The sequence below is a fragment of the Xenopus laevis genome, chromosome 9_10S (assembly GCF_017654675.1).
Source record: "Xenopus laevis strain J_2021 chromosome 9_10S, Xenopus_laevis_v10.1, whole genome shotgun sequence".
NCBI classification, from domain to species: domain Eukaryota; kingdom Metazoa; phylum Chordata; class Amphibia; order Anura; family Pipidae; genus Xenopus; species Xenopus laevis.
In genome coordinates, this window is record NC_054388.1 from 24,199,054 (window position 1) to 24,218,352 (window position 19,299).

The 19,299-nt window shown below is 41.4% G+C and overlaps 1 protein-coding gene across 2 annotated transcripts; it reads right to left on the reverse strand.

Moving 5' to 3' along the window:
* Window positions 1–452: 452 nt before the first annotated feature.
* Window positions 453–4,422, reverse strand: LOC121399162. 2 transcript variants are annotated; one of them, XR_005964787.1, is made up of 3 exons: window positions 4,220–4,422; window positions 3,193–3,414; window positions 453–933 (listed from the first exon to the last, which is right to left on the reverse strand). XR_005964787.1 is itself a non-coding variant. In XM_041579112.1 (2 exons), exon 1 carries the CDS (start codon window positions 3,969–3,971, stop codon window positions 3,222–3,224), a length of 750 nt encoding a protein of 249 aa, XP_041435046.1. In that variant the 5' UTR covers window positions 3,972–3,975; the 3' UTR covers window positions 453–933; window positions 3,193–3,221. The 2 variants fall into 2 exon arrangements, 1 of the variants encoding a protein (XP_041435046.1); XM_041579112.1 differs by lacking the exon at window positions 4,220–4,422 and having other exon boundaries at window positions 3,193–3,975.
* Window positions 4,423–19,299: the final 14,877 nt, after the last annotated feature.

Genomic DNA, 19,299 nt, shown 5'->3' on the forward strand with positions numbered 1-19,299 from the left:
CCAATGTTAAACACCTGTGTATATAATTAGTATAAGTGTATTCCCTTCAATTATACCAAAGCATCCTATTGGATACTTTCGAATCCCGAATTATAATACTAAATGAATTCATTCTAATAAGTTACCATATAAGTTATAGGGAATAAAACAGTGATTAAAAGTGGATAAATAGTGAAGGTATAAAAAACAACAATATTAAAATATAAAAATAGTGAAATAAATGTATTCTAGTTACTCCATGTATTCAATTAGTGATATTCGTGAATAAACACATTTTATACATTAAACCTATACACTATATTACCAAAGGTTTTTTGTTTACTCATATTACATTTAAGTCAAAAGATCTATTTAATATCTGGAAATCCCAATCCATAGATATATTAAATCTCAATTAGTTTATAAGGGTAAATATGATAAATGTAAACATTAAAACCACTAGACTGTTTAGAAAGGTGTTAAAAAGTATATATATGCATGTAATAGCGTATTTCTTATAGTTAATATTTAATCAAATTAATATAGCTATATCATGTATATATAACCATATAAGTTACTCATTTCTGACACACGTGAAATATAAATAATTTTAAAATGCTATTTAACAACGTTATTCAATTATATTATTGTAGATGGGAAGGGATAATAAGGAGATATTATATTACGCATAATCTCCATAGGACTCACAGAGTTAAAAGCTATCTTTAGGGGCTGTGATTGTAAACACTATCTTTACTGCTTCCAAATGTATCTATGTTCTGTCAGAGTACTATATATATCTCTATTTTATTCTATATATGACTTGACATCACACTCTCTATTCAGTCCTTGAGGTGACACTGTTTCTAATAATAGTATCCATTTGATTTCCTTTTTGGACAGCAGTTTATCAATATTTCCTTTTCTTTTTCCCAGACTGACAGTTTCAATTGCCTGGAATGAGACAAAGTATTCATTAGCATTATGTTCACTAACTACATGGGCAGCTATTGCTGAAGTTAAATCATTCCTGTTTATACATGCTATGTGTTCTAATACTCTGTCTTTCATTCTTCTAGTTGTTTTCCCCACGTATTGTTTTCCACAACGACATGTGGCCAAATATATAACATTTTCAGTACGACAATTAACATATGTATTGATATTATAAATTTTGTCTGTACTAGTGCTCCGTATATCCTTCGAAGGTTTAATAAACCTGCAGCATTTACAAATATTTGCTCCACATTTGAATGTGCCCTTAACACTTAGCCAATTTGTGTTCGTTCTCTTTTCTGGTAGCATACTTGGAGACAATTTATCCCTTAGATTCGATCCTCGCCTATAAACGAACTGGGGTCTATCCATATCCAACTTAGCCAATATCGGATCTAAACTCAGAACTTTCCAGTGTTTGTTAACAATGCGTTGTATATCACTCGCTTCTGAGCTATATTGGGTAATAAATCTCATTCTTTTCGACTTGTCATTATTCTCCCGTTTTTTGCTTTTTTGTTTTTCTCCTTGTTTAGCAAGCAAGTCTGATCTATCGCTTAAAACTGCCTTTTCATATGCCATCTTTATCTCCCCAGTAGTGTAACCCCTCTGTATCAGTCTGTCCCACAGTTCCATTGCTCTCGATTGGAACGCATCCCATGTGGAACAATTGCGTCTTAATCTCAAGAACTGTCCAATCGGTAAGCTACGTAAGAGGGGTTCAGGATGGCTACTTTGTCTTAGCAAAAGAGAATTTCGACTTATTGATTTCCTATACACATCAGTGTGCACCATTAGTTTGTCATGCACAAACCGTATGTCCAGGAAATCAACAGTCTTCCTGTCACTTACGTATGTAAAAGCAATATTCTTGTCATTAGTGTTACATTGTGTGACGAACTGTTCCAACTGTAACTCGCTGCCTTTCCATACAAGTATCAAATCGTCAATGTAGCGATAATATCTTCTCACATTATGGAACAACAGGGTCTTACGTATATGGAATTCCTCCAGCCAGCCCATAAACAGATTTGCATATGAGGGCGCAAACCGCGCCCCCATTGCTGTCCCACATTTCTGTCAATAGTATGTCCCACTGAACATAAAATAATTATGATTCAGTAAGTATTCAACTGAATCCAGTATAAACTGATTCTGTTCCTGGCTATACAATCGACTCTGTCTCAGCCAATAGTGTAACGCTCGCAAACCATCTACATGTCTGATCGAAGAATACAGCGCAGTGACATCCATTGTTACCCATAGATAATCGTGGTCCCATTCAATATCACTTATCTTATTGATGGCATCGCCACTATCTCTAAGGTATGAGGGTAATTGAACGACAATCGGTTGTATTAATCTATCAATATACTCACTTAAACCCTCATTGAGGGATCCTATACCAGCCACTATGGGCCTGCCCTTCGGTTTTTTAGGGTCTTTATGAACTTTTGGAAAGGTATGAAAAATAGGTGTCCTCGGGTACTCAACCCATATATATTCAACCTCATTGTCGTTCAGTATCCCCATACCTTTACCATACTGGATCAAATTGCGCCGTTTTTTTTGAAAAATCTTAGTGGGGTCTGCCTCTAGTTTCATGTAATTATTGCTGTCATTCAATTGTTGTAGGATATCCATCACATAATACTCACGATCTAAAACAACAATGGAGCCCCCTTTATCAGAATTCCTTATTACTATATCTTGGTTGTTGGTGAGAGATTTCAGGGCCTGTTGTTCAGACTTAGTCAAATTATTTCGTTTCTGTTTAACTGTTTTGGCTTCCAAATTAGCCGAAAGTTCTCTCAAGTCTTTTACAACTAGGTCATAAAATCTCTCAACAAAGGGGCCCCTATGTCCTAGTGGGTTAAAGTATGATTTCGTTTTCAAATTTGTATGGATCACAGCTCTACTGCTATCTTCAATATCTCGAGACAGTGTTGTAATTGGATCTTCGTCTGTCTGTAAAGTGTCTATCGCCTCCAAGACATCCTGTGTGAGATAATTCTGTGCATCTATATCTTCCAATATTTGATTTTGACAGTTATATTTAGGATTAAAAAATCTCTTAAAGGCTAATAATCTGGTAAATTTATTGACATCTACAATTGTGTCTATTAATGAAAAATGTGTCGAGGGGCAAAAAGTTAATCCCTTGTTCAATAACATCTTATCCCCCTCTGTTAGTACATGTCCAGATAAGTTAATTACCAGATCTTCACAGTCTACATCACCACGAATTATCTCTTCCTCGCCACCATCTTGCCTTTGCCTTTCTTGGCTCCTGTTGGTCTTTTGACGTGTATTGTTTCCTCCTCTCTTGCCCCTTTTCCGTTTTCTGTTCTTTTTCTCTTGGTCAAATTGGTAGATTCGTCGTCCTCCTCCTCTTGGCTCACGTCCAGGTCGCTGCCCGATGTCACTAAAAAAGAAACACTAGGGGAAGAAGCTTCAGACCCTGCACCGGATGTATCAGCATTCATTTTATTCCCTTGACCTCGATATCTCTCTGTTTTCAGAGTAGGTTTCATGCGTTCCCATCTCCCCCGTTGTGGATTAAGTTTCATTCCCCAGGAGAATACTCTATTTTGGTCATAATCTGATTTGTCCCTCAGGAATTTTCTCTGTTTCATTTCCATGATTTTATTTTCCAGGGTGTCAATATCTGTTTTCATTCTCTTAATGAATTTATCAAATTCTGAGTTACCCTTATAGACATTCATAGTTGTCTCTATCTGAGTGATCTCTTGTCCCAGTCTCTCCTGTTCCTGCTGATATTTATTTATTAATATTTTCATCAGTTTAAGAGAGCAGTCAGTTAACACCCCATACCAGTCATCCATTAGACTCTTATCCTGGATTTCAAATGCTGGGAATTTTTTAATCCGCAGGCCACGTGGTACTCTACTCACTTTTAAATAGTTTTGTAGTGTAGTAATTTCCCACCAAAGTTTCAATTCTTTTATCGACAATTTTTGAAAATTCTTCAGCATAATATGCATATTCGTATCTGGCTGTTCAGTATCAGCCGTCCCAGGGGTATTACTCACAACACCTGCATCATCAGCCACTTCAAATACTGTACGTGCTTTTTGTAACCTCAAGGTGTTTGTTTGTTGTAACTTCCCCATCCCTTCAATCGTTGTTAAATCCACTCCCACTGCCTCACTTAGTAATGCACTAGTAGCCATAGTAAGCCTTGTTGTGAGTTACATATACATATAGATAGAAATATGCTCACATGTCCGTGCGTGTACACTTCAAAATGATCCCTCGTACACTTCCATCATCCAAGGCACATCGGGGTCTCAACGCTTGCCATATCACACCCACGGAGTTAAACAATTGGTAACAGGAGAAACACGGGTTGTGAATGTAATGAACGGAGCTCACCCTTCCTTGTGGCGTCTCGGCCGCAGCTCTCGCGATACTCCGGCAACTCCAAGCCGGTTTGCTTCCTGGAGAGCTTAAAAGTGAAAGTTAATGTTGTGTAATGGCTGCAAGAGTCTGCTAATAAAGCACTTTTATACTCTACTCATTCTCGGCTACCCAAAACATAACAACAAGCATTCATATGGGCTATGAGTTCGTTAGAGTACAAGGACAAATGTTATTAAAATGTTATTTTTAATATTACCGCAGTAACAGTGCATGTATACAAAAAGTATATTACAAAGAAGACATACGTTAAAAAAGAATTGCAAAAACAGTAAATAAAATAAAAGGGAGTAAAAACACTAAGAAAACGATATGTACTTTACCAAGTTTAAAATTTCCTGTTGTGTCCTCTGGATGTCACCTTTCCACAGCCCCCTGGTGGAATACCCAAACAAGGGTCTCTTTGCACTCCTGAGACCAAATATTTCCTGTGTTAACTCTTTTGATGCCAGAGCAGTACCACCCTGGCATGACAGCCTGCTTCCAAAAACCAACCCATTTCTCCAGGTTCCCTTCATAGAGCATATAGTTGATAATTATAGTGGTAGTGCCAAGCTCCCTGGTCTCGGCTCGGCTTCACCAGTAAGAAGTACTTCGGTAGTGGTTGGAGTGGACGGAGCAGCAGCAGCAGTGTCGGCATGACCTTCGTCTTCCATGGCCCGTGATAATATCACGGTCGGCACCCTAAACCAGAACTAGTGCCAAGCTCCCTGGTCTCGGCTTAGCTTCACCAGTAGTGTGACCGCCTTTGGCTTCGGGAGGAGCCCTCAGCGTACTCAGATGCCACCTGGACTTTTCGAGAGAAGCAAGGCGAGGAGTTCTGGCAAGCAAAGGGGCACGACAGTTGTTAAAGTCAGTTAGGCCGAAGGTCGTGGTACAACAACGTAAGACAGATTCGTGGTCAGACTGGCCGGGTCGAGGCAGGCAGATAGCTAGAGTCGTCAGGCAGGCAAGGGTCAAAACCGGGTTATCAATCAGATGGGACAAGGCAGAATCGGAGTCGAATAACAGGCAGAGGTCAAACCAGAATGTCGAACAGAAGGGTTAAGCAGAATCAAGGTCGGTTTCAGGCAAGGGTCAGGTTCCAGAGATCAGAGTAGTCAACAGTCAGGCAGGGGCCAAAACAGATAATCAGAAACAGATTCAAACAGAATAGCAATAGCTAACAGCACCAGGAACAAATCCTATCACGGGCAATGACATAGAAGAAAATGTCTCTTTAAATCCTATTTTAATTTCACGTAATCACGCCAGCGCGCATGCGCCTATAAAAACTGGAAGTGCGCGCATGGCGCGCATTAGGAAGCTGGCAGTGAAGGAGAAGGACGGTGCGGCGGGCGTCCCCGCCGCACCACCACTAGACCACCAGGGTAAGGACTCCTTACATTACCCCCCTCTCCAGGGGGGGCCACTGGACCCCCAAGCTTCTCAGGAAACTTAGCATGGAATTGCCTCCTGAGGCAGTCAGCCTTGATGTCATCAACTGAGACCCAAGAGTTCTCCTCAGGACCGAAGCCCTTCCACCTTGTAAGATATTGTAGCTTACCTCGCACCAGGCGGGAATCGAGGAACTCTTGGATCTCATATTCAGGCTGACCTTCAACCAACACTGGGGGAGGAACAGACAAATGACGAACATTAGTGGCAGGTTTTAAAAGAGAAACATGGAAGGAATTAGAAATTTTAAAATTAGCGGGTAATAAAGACGTACAGAGGATGGATTGATTATTGCAATGATGGGGTATGGACCAATGAATCTGGGACCCAATTTGGGAGAGGGAACCTTCAGCTTGATGTTCTTTGAAGACAACCATACTAAGTCCCCCACCTTGTATTGGGGTGCTTCCCTACGGAATTTGTCAGCAGCTCTTTTCTGAGCAAGGGAAGCTGCGGACAAGGAATTGTGCACCTGAGACCAAATTTCAGAAAATTTAAGAACAGAGGAATTGGCAGAGGGTACAGGGGAATTAGAGCCAGAAAAAGAAAATGCTTTGGGATGCAACCCATTGACAATAAAGAAAGGAGACTCTCCTGAGGAGGAATGGGTAGCATTATTGTATGCAAATTCCGCCCAGGGTAACAGTTCGGACCATGTAGATTGATTATCGGACACATAGCACCTAAGATATTGTTCAAGGGACTGGTTTACCCTTTCGGTTTGACCATTCGTTTGGGGGTGATAGGCAGAGGAAAAAGATAATTCAGTTCCAACCAGAGAACAGAAAGCACGCCAAAATTTTGAAACAAACTGAACCCCCCTGTCAGAAACAATATTTTCAGGAGAACCATGAAATTTAAAAACATGAGTAATGAATAAGTCAGCCAGGGTTTTAGCAGAAGGGAGATGTGGAAGAGGAATAAAATGAGCCATTTTACTAAACCTATCGACCACCACCCAGATCACAGTCTTACCCTGAGAAGGGGGCAACTCAACAATAAAATCCATGGAAATGTGGGACCAAGGTTTCTCTGGGATGGGTAAGGGATTTAACAAACCCTGGGACAGATGATGAGATGACTTAGACCTTTGACAGATTGGACAGGAGTTTTGGTATCCTGTTTGAGAGAAGGCCACCAAACATGACGGGACAATAGAGAAACAGTTTTAGCAACCCCCGGGTGTCCCGCCATTTTAGAATCATAAACCTCCTTTAAAACCTGAGCTCCCCAGGGGGAGTATCAGAAGGAGCAGATGTTTGTAAAGGAAGTAACAGGGAGGAAAGGTCAGATTCTAAAGTGGCCAAAATTAATTCTTTGGGGATGATGGGAGTACACTCGCTAGAGTCAGAGGGAATAGATTCAAAACTCCTAGGTGCATCCACCTTGGTATTTTTGGAACCAGGCCTGAAGGTTAAAGAGAAATTAAACCTTGAGAATTATAAAGCCCACCTGCCTTGCCTAGAATTCAGGCGTTTAGCAGACTCAATATAAAGTAAGTTTTTATGGTCTGTATAAACCGTCACCACATGTTTTGCACCCTCTAAGAGATGCCGCCATTCCTCAAAGGCCAATTTGACAGCCAACAACTCCCTGTTCCCTATGTCGTAATTTACCTCTGCAGGTAAAAACTTCTTAGAGAAAAAGGCACAGGGATGCAAATTGTTGGTTATCGGGTGCCTTTGAGAAAGGACTGCCCCTGCTCCCTATAACCTATATGACTTAAGAAAGATAATAAATAATAGATACCTCTAGATGTTATAGAAACAGGGCTACACAAACAGCATCTTAACTGGGAGGCAGACCTGTAACTTATCAAGACTGACATTATCAAGACGTAATATTAATAAAGCACTAGATTAGACTGCTATAAGATTAATTTCAAGGATGTTTTCCCAACAAATACATAACATACATTCTAGATTTATCACTAAGGTTGTAAGGCAAAATTACTTATTACAGAAAACAAATCACTATTACAGGCTGCAGGAATCTCATAGTAAGTCATTTCATAATAAATGAAAATCCACATTCTTAAAAACATAGAAATGGTCAAAATAGGTCCCTCTGACCCATAAATACTTAAAGGCGTTGCACTACAACAAAACAATTAGTTGTGACTTATTTAAGTCTACTGTAGATCCAACAGGGTTCAAATGCCATGCTATAGCATATATCTGATATCAGATTTATCATTGGCCGAGTTTTTCCCAAAAATTTGAATTTCAATACTGATTTTGAAATTTATTATTTTGAACTCAACAGTGCAAGTTTCAGAATTTGCAGATACGTTTTTGAAATCCAAATTTGTAAATCCGAATGTCTGAATATTTTATTCGAATTCGAAATCAAATAATTAGAAATGTATCAAGCTTCACTCTCATTTTTTCCCCAAACCATTTTTTCACCTGTTTTGACCTGCAGAGTTCCTTGCCACACTACGAAAAGTTGAAATTTGAACTAATGCCGCACTCATGAAGGCTCATTTCCTTCCCCTCAAACCAGGCAGAGTGGATAAGATTGATGCAGGATTTTTTCCTAATTGGCTAATTTTCAAATTGCATAGGAGTCATTGATTGCACTCATGTTTCGCTCACACCACCTTGTCATCAACAGGAGTGTTACCATAATTGTAAGTGCTCCTGTAATGTCTACATGTTTAAGGAATGAGAACTGTACAATGAATAATATTGGATCTCCACTGATGGGTACCTTCAGATGCACCGGTGGACCCTGTGGATCCCGGTGTTCACCAACACCCCTTTGGGGCCCCGGGCTTTCTTCTGAGGAAACCAACAAGGAAGTGCGTAGCTAGAATCAAGTCTGTAATGCGAGGTACCAGCAGGAATTTAGAGAAGACGTTGCCAGAATCAGGCAAAGGATCAAGGCAGGCGGCAGGAATCAGAGTCACAAGTCAGGCAGAAGTCAAAAACCAGGAATTCAAATCACAATCAAAACGCTTCGGCAGGAACAGAGAACTGAAACCAGCTTGGGCACAGATAAAATGGTGAACCATCTTTTTAAGGAGGATTTGACGACAATTTTCAAATACAGTGCTTCCTTGTATTGTCATGATGCTCTGCGTCACGGCGCGGGCATTATGATGCTCGGTGTCAAACACCAGCGTAATAGGAAGCGAGAAGCCGGAAGTGCATGCCTGCACACCAACAACCTGGGAGAGATGCGCCGGGAGGTAAGAGATTTCAGCAATCTCCTGGCACATCTAGGTAGGGAGGATTAGCACGACAATGTTTATTGGCCGCGATTTTCTGAAAAGACGAAGATTTTAGAAGAGATTGACAAGCTTGGGACCAAATGGTTTTGAAATCATGAACTATTGCATCGGCTGCAGGAATCTCAGACTTGAAAACCTCTGACGGAAGGGCAGAAGGATTGTAACCGAACACAGTGAAGAACAGAGAAGATACCAGCGAGTCATGTTGTAAGTTATTGTGAGCAAACTCAGCCTAGGGAAGAAGTTCAACCCAATCATCTTGGTTTCGAGAGATAAAGCATTGTAAAAACTGTTCCAGGATTTGATTGGTCCTTTCAGTCTGACTGTTACTTTGCGATTGGTAAGCCAAGGAAAAATTTAATTTGATCCCCAGATGTTTAGAAAAAGCACACCAGAATCTGGATACAAACTGTACCCCCCGATTAGACACAATGGACTGTGGGACACCATGCAAACAAAAAATCTCGAGCCAACCCAGCAGCAGAGGGAAGTTTCTTCAGAGGGATAAAATGAGCCATCTTAGAAAATCTGTCAACGACTACAAGAATAGTAGTCATATCCGAAGGCTTTGGCAAATGCACAATAAAGTCCATGGCAAGATCAAGCCAGGGTTGAGAGGGTAGGGGTAAGGTTTGAAGAAGGCCACAAGGTAAGGATCAAAGAGTTTTCTGTTGTGCCCAGCCCATGCAGGCTGAGACAAAGAGTTTAACATCTCTGGCAATGAAGGCCACCAACAATATCTCGAAATAAAGTTGTTAGTCTTCTTGATGCCAGGATGTCCGGAAATTTTAGAAGAATGGGCCCATTTGAGGACTTGGGTACAAAAATCTTGCCAGGAGGGCACTCCACATTAGACAGATCAGACCATGAAAGCAAATAGGTATCACCACTTAGTCAGGGGAGATAATAGGTGCAGGTGGGACTGGATTCACCTCACTTTGAAGCAAACATCTGGACAAAGCATCCGCCTTTGTGTTTTTCGAACCAGGACGATAGGAAATAAAAAAAAATTGAATCTGGAGAAAAACAAAGCCCAACGGGTCTGACGAGGATTGAGTCTTCTGGCAGAAGAAATATATTCAAGATTCTTATGATCAGTCAAGATGGTGCAAGGCTCTTTAGCCAATTCAAGCAGATAACGCCTCTCTTCCAGTGCAAACTTAACAGCCAAAACTTTGCGGTTACCCACATCATAATTCCTCTCAGTAGGAGACAGTCTGTGAGAGAAATAAGCACAGGGATGAAGAGTCCCTTGGAACTCTGCACACTGAGACAAAACTGCCCCAACTCCCACCTCAGAAGCATCGACCTCCAGAATAAAGGGCTGGGCAGGATCAGATTGAAGAAGAATTGGAGCAGAACTAAACAATCTTTTAAGAGTAAAAAATGCCTCCTGTGCTTGTGGGGTCCAAGAAGTTTTAAAAGGTTTCTTCGTGAGAGCCATAATAGGTGCTACTGTCTGGGAAAAATTCTTGATGAACTTGTGATAAAAGTTGGCAAATCCCAAAAAACGTTGGATGGCTTTCAGACCCGTAGGAAAGGGCTAATCTAGAACAGCAGAAACCTTAGCAGGATTCATCTTAAATCCGGAGGGAGAAATCACGTATACCAAAAAGAAGATTGTGGACTTATGGAACTTACACTTTTTAAGCTTGGCGTAAAGACAATTCTCCCTTAGTTTGAGAATAACTTGTTTTACTTGGAAAAGATGATTAGATATTGAAGAAGAATAAACCAGAATATCGTCCAAATAGACTGTGACACAAGTTTGTAAAAAGTCACGAAGGGCATTGTTGATGAGCCTTGGCAGATATGAACAAGTTTGTATGCACCACGTAAGTCTAACTTGGTGAAGACTTTAGCTCTTCTTAGTCTGTCAAATAATTCTGGTATCAGAGATAACCGATTTTGATTCTTTATCTTTATTTTGTTCAAGGCACGGTCGTCAATGCACGGTCCAGATGTGCCATCCTTCTTCTGAACAAAAAAGAAACCAGCTCCTGCTGAAGTTCTCCTGAATATATTCTTTCATGGCTTGGGTCTCAGGCATGGATAGGGGATGTTCTTCCTCTAGGAGGAATGGAGCCAGGAATCAGATCAACAGGACAATCGTATGGACGATGAGGAGGTAAGACTTCAGCATTTCTCTTCTCAAACACATCCGCAAAATCCTTGTAGGCATCGGGAAGAGAAGATTGGATGCTGGAAGCAGTGATAAGGCGGCCACAGAAATAACAGAAGAAAAAATATAATTGGAACGGCAAAACAGGCTCCAGGCTGTAAGTTCCCCAGTAGATCAATCAATGAAAGGATTGTGAAGTCAAAGCCAAGGAAATCCCAAGATGATGGGAGTCTCAGGACAATCAATGAGTAGGACAGAGATCTCCTCTTCATGAAGACTGCCAACACAAATTAGGACTGGAGCAGTAGCTGAGGTGAGAACACCTGGTGAAATTGGTCTGCCATCCACAGCCGGGGCAGAAAGAGGAATCTTGAGAGGTACAGGACTCAGACAACAGGATGTACAGAAGGAATTATCAATGACGTTTCCTGACACTCCTTCAAAAGGGCGATAATATAGGAAACTTTAGCCCTTTCAGACGTAAATTGGTCCGGTGCCAAATCGAACTTGATCTTGTATTGTGTCAGAAAACCATGACAAGCATCCGGATCACCCCCAAAATAAACTGGAGCAGGAATCTTGGGCACTTTTGCAGGTGCAGATTGTGAAGAGCTGCAGAGCTGCAGAGTGAAGAGCTGCAGACCCAGAAATATGAAGTGACTCTAGATGGGACGTAATGTGCTGCAATGCTTGAGCAAGATGAGCCTGCTCGCCATCACGGCACTGACGTAAATGACGATCAGTGTCAAACGACAGCGTCATAGGAAGCAAGAAGCCAGAAGTGCGTGTCTGCACACCAACTATCTGGGAGAGAAGCGCCGGGAGGTAAGAGATTTCAGCAATCTCCCGGCGCGTCTTACACCCATATTCCCTGGCTTTGACATGTCTGATGCAAATAATCTAGCACAAAAAATGCAAAAAATGGTTACTGCGTTTTGAAAATCTCATGGCTGTGGCTATAAATGAGGACAAAAGAAAGAAAGCCTTGTTGCTTTATTATGCTGGCTCTGCAGTATATGATATTTATTGCACCCTGCCTACTGACAGCACTGACAATTACACTAAATGCTCCAAAGCTCTCTCTGACTGCTTCAGCCCTAAACCACATGTCAGATATGAAAGATACAAATTCAGAATTGCTTAACAACTACCCCAAGAGACTATGGATGCATTTGTTACACTATTAAGAGAATTAGCTCAAAGCTGTTCTTTTACTGATGTTGATGATGAAATTACAACACAAGTTATTGTATGATGCACTTTTTCCAAGATAAGACGCAAAGCACTACAGGATGATTGCAGCTTGCAAGACCTACTCAAAATGGCTCCTGCTCTTGAGATCTCAGAGCAACAAGCCACTGCCATAGAAAAAAGGCAGATAAACAGGTGTGTCACCTTGAACACACTAGCAAAACCCACAAAGGGACAGATTCACTTAAGAAATGATATCGCTGTTGAAGAAACTTTCCTCACAAAGATGCATGCCCTGCTTCGGGCCAGACATGTACCAAATGTGGAAAAATGAATCACTTTGCTTCAGTATGTCGTGCTGTCCCCATAGCATCTCAATATACATCAGGCACACACAAGTCAGCTCAGATCAATTCCATACAGCAAAATTCAGAAGATAATCCACCACCAATCCATGATGACTTTGTGTTCATCACATCTACAAAACAACCTGTGCGCTCTCCTACCATAACAATGTACTTACTTGATGCTGCAACTGTCTTTACCATTGATACAGGCACTTCTGTTAACATTATTGACACCCATACATATAACTCATTGAAAAGGCCACCTGTCTTGGAACCTGTACAAACCAAAATCTCTCCTTATGGGTTTCAAAACTCCAGTGCCCATAGTTGGAAAATTTGACTGTGAAGTCTGCTATAAAGACAAGCAATTTATCACCACTTTCTTTGTACTGGAAGGATCTGGGGGATGCCTTCTTAGCTATCACACAGCTTTAGGCCTTGAACTTATTCACATAGTTCACACTGTTGCTAACCAGACAGACTCAGAAGTACAAACTCTGATTGATAAATATTCTAATCTTTTCAGTGGACTGGGAAAACTAGCAAATTTTCAAGTACATTTGCACATAGATGAAAACGTTTGTCCAGTTGCACAAGCACACATTTCCATTTAAAGAAACATAAAGACCAAAAGACCCAAGCAAGGTCCGACTCTGTTGTGTTAATGTTGAAGTTAATGCACATTTTTTGTAAAACAAAAAAAAGGGGGGGGGATGTAATGTCTGCATGTTTAGGTTACAGTGTACCTTTAAGGCAGAGAGGCAGGCTGGGTAAGAGGCAGGAACAGGAAGAAAGAGGGAGAAAGCATGTACAATGAATAAAATTGGATCTTCACTGCAGGCTGAATGTGTAATCCTTACATTAAGCACACAGAATGATGCAGACATAATATTTCCTATTTCATCAATGTGCATGTGGTGTGTGATTCCCAAAGGTGCATCATGAGCGTCAGATCTGGCTTTCCACATCATACCCTACTTTGTAGGTGTAGATGTAGGTGCTCACCAACAGAGGATGGACATGAACACTGACTGATTGTTACGCCACACCATGACAGCTTCCACTAACTCCTTCATTCAGGTATTTATCACTTACTCTGATAATAAAATAAGATGATGCAAATATATTAACATTTTATTTTTATTACTCTGCAGCATCTCCATGTGCAAAGGTCTTATGACACACTAAACAAGACTCACCACCTGGACAGAAATGGCATTCGATCATTTGGAAACTGCGTGGTCTCACCTTCAGAAAGCATTTTCTCAGTAAGTGCCAGTGATTAGCAATGACAACGCTTTTGTGTGGCTAGTTAAAAAATAATATATGTGTTTATTTGTTTTTCTTGTTTAATCCACAGGAATCCCTTCTTCTCTTGTCCCACTTAGAACTGAAGTGTTAACTCTGCAAAAAAAAAAAGGTAGTTTGGTATATACCCTGAAAAATTATGTACCTGCTCTGCATGTTTTAAAATGACATTACCCATGTTTATTGAATTTTTAGAAAGCTCCTTAGAAAAAGAAACAGACATAGTTTTTGTAGGTTTACTGACAAAATATTTTTCAAAATATAACACATTTTTATAACAATAAAAAGACAATATTTATTTCTGACGTAAACAACACCGCCTTCCTCTGGATCAACTGGCAGTTAAGCAGATATAAAAATAAAAAAGTTGGTTGAACTTGATGGGCATGGGGGCCGGCAGTCAGGGCTGCATTCCTGGAGCGGAGGAGCGGGGTTTGAAGACATCGCCTTCCTACTGCTGCTGGATGAAGAAGAGCTGGAGAAGGCGATCGGGCAGAGGACACACTGTCAGTGTATAGCCAGGAGGAGAAATCGAGCGCTGCAGATGGATGGTCATCCTTTCACCGTTTCTGAAGAGGACAGGAAGTGGAGTTTCTGTAAGTTATTTCTTAATAAAGGCTTTGCTATTTTAAATTTTAATTTGTATTGGTGTTTTTTTTTTCGTTGTATTCTAACAAATTTTTTTGTAAAAATTGTTGACGTTACTGGTCCTTTAAGTATCACAGGCTGGTGGAGGAGGAGGTAGTAGGCATTAGCCCATATTATGAGTGCCGGGCAGCCAATGTAGCCAACAATTCTTGTAAGTGCAAAGTAATGACCAACGCTTTGTGCTTTAAGGCATAACATACACCCATTAATTGCTCTTTAAGTAGCACAACCTGGTAGAGGAGAAGGTAGTAGGCATTAGCCCATATTATGAGTGCTGGGCAGCCAAAGAAGGCCATAGGTAGCCAACAGTACTTGTAAGTGCAAAGTAATAACCAACACTTTGCGCTTTTAAGGCATAACATAAACCCTTGACTTCCACTTTAAGTATCACATGCTGGTGGAGGAGGTAATAAGCATTAGCCCATATTATGAGTGCTGGGCAGCCAATGTAGGTCATAGGTAGCCAACAATACTTGTAAGTGCAAAGCTAGAGGTACACTTTTTTTTTTTTTTTATAGGTAACATTTTTATTGTTTTATAACACATCAAACATAAAACAAAACATATGCCATAAATGCGATTGAGTTACTATTACAAGGCTTTGAGTAAAATATTTACTTACGGATTTGTTTAGTAGTTTGGTTGATACACTCAACATCTAAAATATAGTTCAAACAGTCATACATTGAGATGTGGATGTTACCTCTGAAATACCTATCATCAACATTGAATCGTAACAGTATGTTCTAGATAAAATCAAGAACTTTTGCCTTTTATAGTATAAATGATTCTTTTCATGTTAGGGAGCCCAAGCCCAGCTTCCCACCATGGACTCCCAAGTTTTTTCAAATCTTTTCTGTGAGCCTCTGGCTAGTAAGGTGAGTTTAATGAGAGGCAGATTCTGATTCACCAATGTTATCCATTTCTGCACTGTGGTCCATTTCTAACTCTGGCATGATTAGCGTGTATGATTTTGTCTATGACTCCTAAAATGCACACCTGTGGGGTCAGCAGCTTAGGGAAATCAAAATTATCTGCCAAGATATCCATAACTTCTGTCCAAAACTTGGAGACCGGTGGACACAACCAAGCCATGTGTAAGAAGTTTGCTCCTTCTGCCCCACACCTATGACATCTTGCAGTTGGATTACTTCCCATGGCCTTTAATCGCACAGAGGTGATATAGAATTGATGAAGCCAGTTAAAGTGAACTAGTTTGTCACGTAGTGAGTAGAGATGGCTATAACCTTTATCTATTGCTTCATAACACCATTTCAAATTGGGGTTGTGAGGTTTGTATTTCCAACCCTCCAAATTGTGCTTGAAACACGTCTCAGTTGGAAATACCTAAAGTGGGATCGATTGGGCACCGCAATTTTCTCTTTAAAGAACTTGTATGAGCCAAACGCGGCACCATCCAGCACATCTTGTAAACGTTGAATGTGTTTACGTGTGTCAGGACTGCCAGAAGCACCCGACTACGCTGCTCACCTTCCCAGTGGTCACAATGAAAATCCAAGATGGTGGCGCCCATGTTGAACACATGGGTGCAGCATTGCTGCATGATGACGTCATCACTGGTGCCAATGAAAATCCAAGATGGCAGCGCCCATGTTGAACATATGGGTGCAGTGTCGCTGCATGATGATGTCATCGCTGGTGCCGGGATTTTGTCATTAAAGGGCGCCCTGCCCAATTATAGGTTTCTTGTGCTATAGAACCTGGGTATGTTTTTGCTATTGCTATCCTGATTCCTGCCTGAAACTCTGACTTTGAACCTGATCTGCCTGCCTCCTGAAACTTTGCCTGGACTTTGACTATTCTCTTGTTTAACCACTTGGATACCACGATTTTGGACTCTTGTTACTGGCTTCCTCCTTGGTCCGGACTACTCCCTTTGGGAGCTGCTAGGCCCCCTGACAACGTGGCCAGTAGAGAAAATGAGGGAATTCATGGAAGTGGGAAAGGCGGGAATTAACCCACAGTGGCATATTAGGCATCACAATTTCGGGAGTCTTTGGATACAGCTTGAGTGCCAAATTCCAGGCCTTTCTTGGGGTTGTCATAACAACTGGGAGTTTCGCATGATCTGTGATTGCTCTATATGGAAGGTGCCTAAGTCCTTCTAGTGACCCCATAGCCAGCGCCTGAAGTGTTGTGTTGGGGTTAGGGATCAGGTTTGAACCACCATTTAACATGCAACTGCCTGGCTAGATAGTTGAGGTATAAATCCGGCAAGCCCAGTCCTCCATCTTTCGTGGTGGGGGTAAGTTTCCGCCAGGCCAACCTGGGCATTTTACCTCCCCATATAAACCTTACCACAATCTGATTGACAGTCTTAAAAAAAACTCTTCGGAACATGAGTAGGTGAGTTGTGAAAAATGTATAGAAACTGTGGCAGATACACCATTTTAAAAATGTTAATTCTCCCCCAGAGTGTCAATGGCAGCTTAGACCACAGAGAGAGAGTAGTAGTGAGGGAAGATACGACTGGGTCGAGGTTGCGTGGTATAAAGGTGTATAAGTCTGGGTTAATATTGATTCCGAGATATTTAAATTCAGCACTATTATGGGGATCTCCTGTGGTAAAGCAGGAAGGGGAGTTGGGTCTACTTGTAGTAAGGTGGATTTATCCCAGTTGACTCGCAGCCCTGACAATCTCCCAAATTGTGTTATTATGGTGGCTTGAGTAGCTAGTGATGGTCCCACATCTGACAGATAAATCAGCAGATCGTCTGTGTAGAGTGATATCCTCTCTTCCACTTGTCCCAAGCGCCATCTCTCTAATGTAGGTGCCTGTCTAATTTGGATTGCTATTGGCTCAATGGCCAGAGCAAATAGCAAGGGGGAGAGAGGGCACCCTTGCCTTGTACCCCTAGCCAATGGAAAGGGTCTGGATGTTGTCCCATTTGCCCTGACCTGCACTAAAGGGGCCAAGTATAGCATTTTGATCCAGCTTATAAAGTTAGGTCCAATGCCAAATTTAGAAAGTGTTGCCCATGGATAATTCCATTCGGAATCCAATGATATTATTATTCTCGATCCTGCATTGGCATGTGTGGTTTGCAGGTTGAAAAACAATCATCTTAGGTTAATGTCAGTGGTTTTGACCGCCATGAATCCAGATTGGTCTGGATGAATCAAATCTGGCATTACTAGGTCTAATCTACTGGGTAGTATCTTGGCCATTATTTTAACATCGTTATTAAGTAATGATATCGGCCTGTAAGAGCTACAGGATTGCAGGTCTTTTTGAGGCTTCAGTATAAAGACAATTATAGCTTCTAGAACGGATAGTGGGGGGGATAAATCTTGCATTGCTATTGTAAGAGTATTTAGCAAATGGGAGTTAGCTCATCAAAGAGACATTTATATAAATCTGCTGGGATACCATCCGGACCCAGGGTCTTGCCAGGAGCCAAGGCATTGATGGCTCATTGAATCTCCTGCTTAGTAATAGGGGAGTCTAGAACATCACTCTGGGCTGTTGTCAGAATAGGAGTGGTAGTTCGACTAAGGTATTGTATCTCCGCCTCTGTGCATCTGCTGTGGGTAGCATATAATGTCTTAAAGTACGTTGCAAAGGTTTCTACTATATCTTGTGGCATGGATTTGAGAGTTCCATCTGCAGTTGCTATGGCTGCAATTGCAGTTGAGGGGGCCTGTCGTTTGGCTAAGTAGGCCAGCAGTGGCGTAACTAGATATTACTGGGCCCCACAGCAAATTATTTTTCAGGCCCCCAAAATGTTTTGGGGTTGACTTGTTTCTCCAATATTTATTGAAATTTTATATGAATTAGGGCCCATGGGGCCCCTATACCTCCTGGGCCCCCCTGCAGCCGCAGGGTCTGCTTCCTCTATAGTTACGCCCCTGTAGGCCAGTGTCCTGCTACTTCTATCCCCAGTTTCAAAAGCAGTATTCGAGCGCTGACTTCCAGAATGTGAAACAGTCTATTTCCACAAGCCATCAGGTATCTCAACTCCCAAGGACTGAACTGAATATATTCATAAGGAACTGAAATGTCCACTTTGCCCAGCATGACCGTGTACTAGAGCTGTTGTATAGCACCGGGGTGTTCTGGAGGAACGTCATTTTGTACTATGTACTGTATTTACTGTATATGGCTGAAATAACAATAAAATCCACTTGACTTGAAAAATGCGCTGGTAGGTGTATAGTTGAGCTTTTCGTGTAAGGAGTGTTTGTTCTCTGGCCAATAAGTGGTGGGAGTCTACTAGCTTATTGTAAGTTAATGGAGAGGGATTAGATATGTAGTCGGATTCAGCCTCCTCTAACTCCTTTTCAGCCATTACTTGGGCTTTAGATTCCATTCTGGCCCTAGTGACTGCATAATGAGTTGTCCTCTCATGTGAGGCATCCCAGAGTATAGGACGGGGGGCCGATCTTGCATTTTATTCTCAGTAGTCTCTAACTGCTGTAGTAGCATTTTCCTTTAGCATACATAGTGTTTTTAAGCCAGGGGGCTTTTACCACACTAAAAGTAATAGCAAGTGGTGAATGGTTATAGAGAGCACGGGGAAGATATTTGATTTTTACCACTTTGGGTAGGAGATCGGGTGTTACCAATGCTAGGT

What these genes read in the sequence shown, in the direction of transcription:
- LOC121399162 (XM_041579112.1), bottom strand. Translation starts at nt 3,971, where the DNA reads ATGCTGAAGAATTTTCAAAAATTGTCGATAAAAGAATTGAAACTTTGG.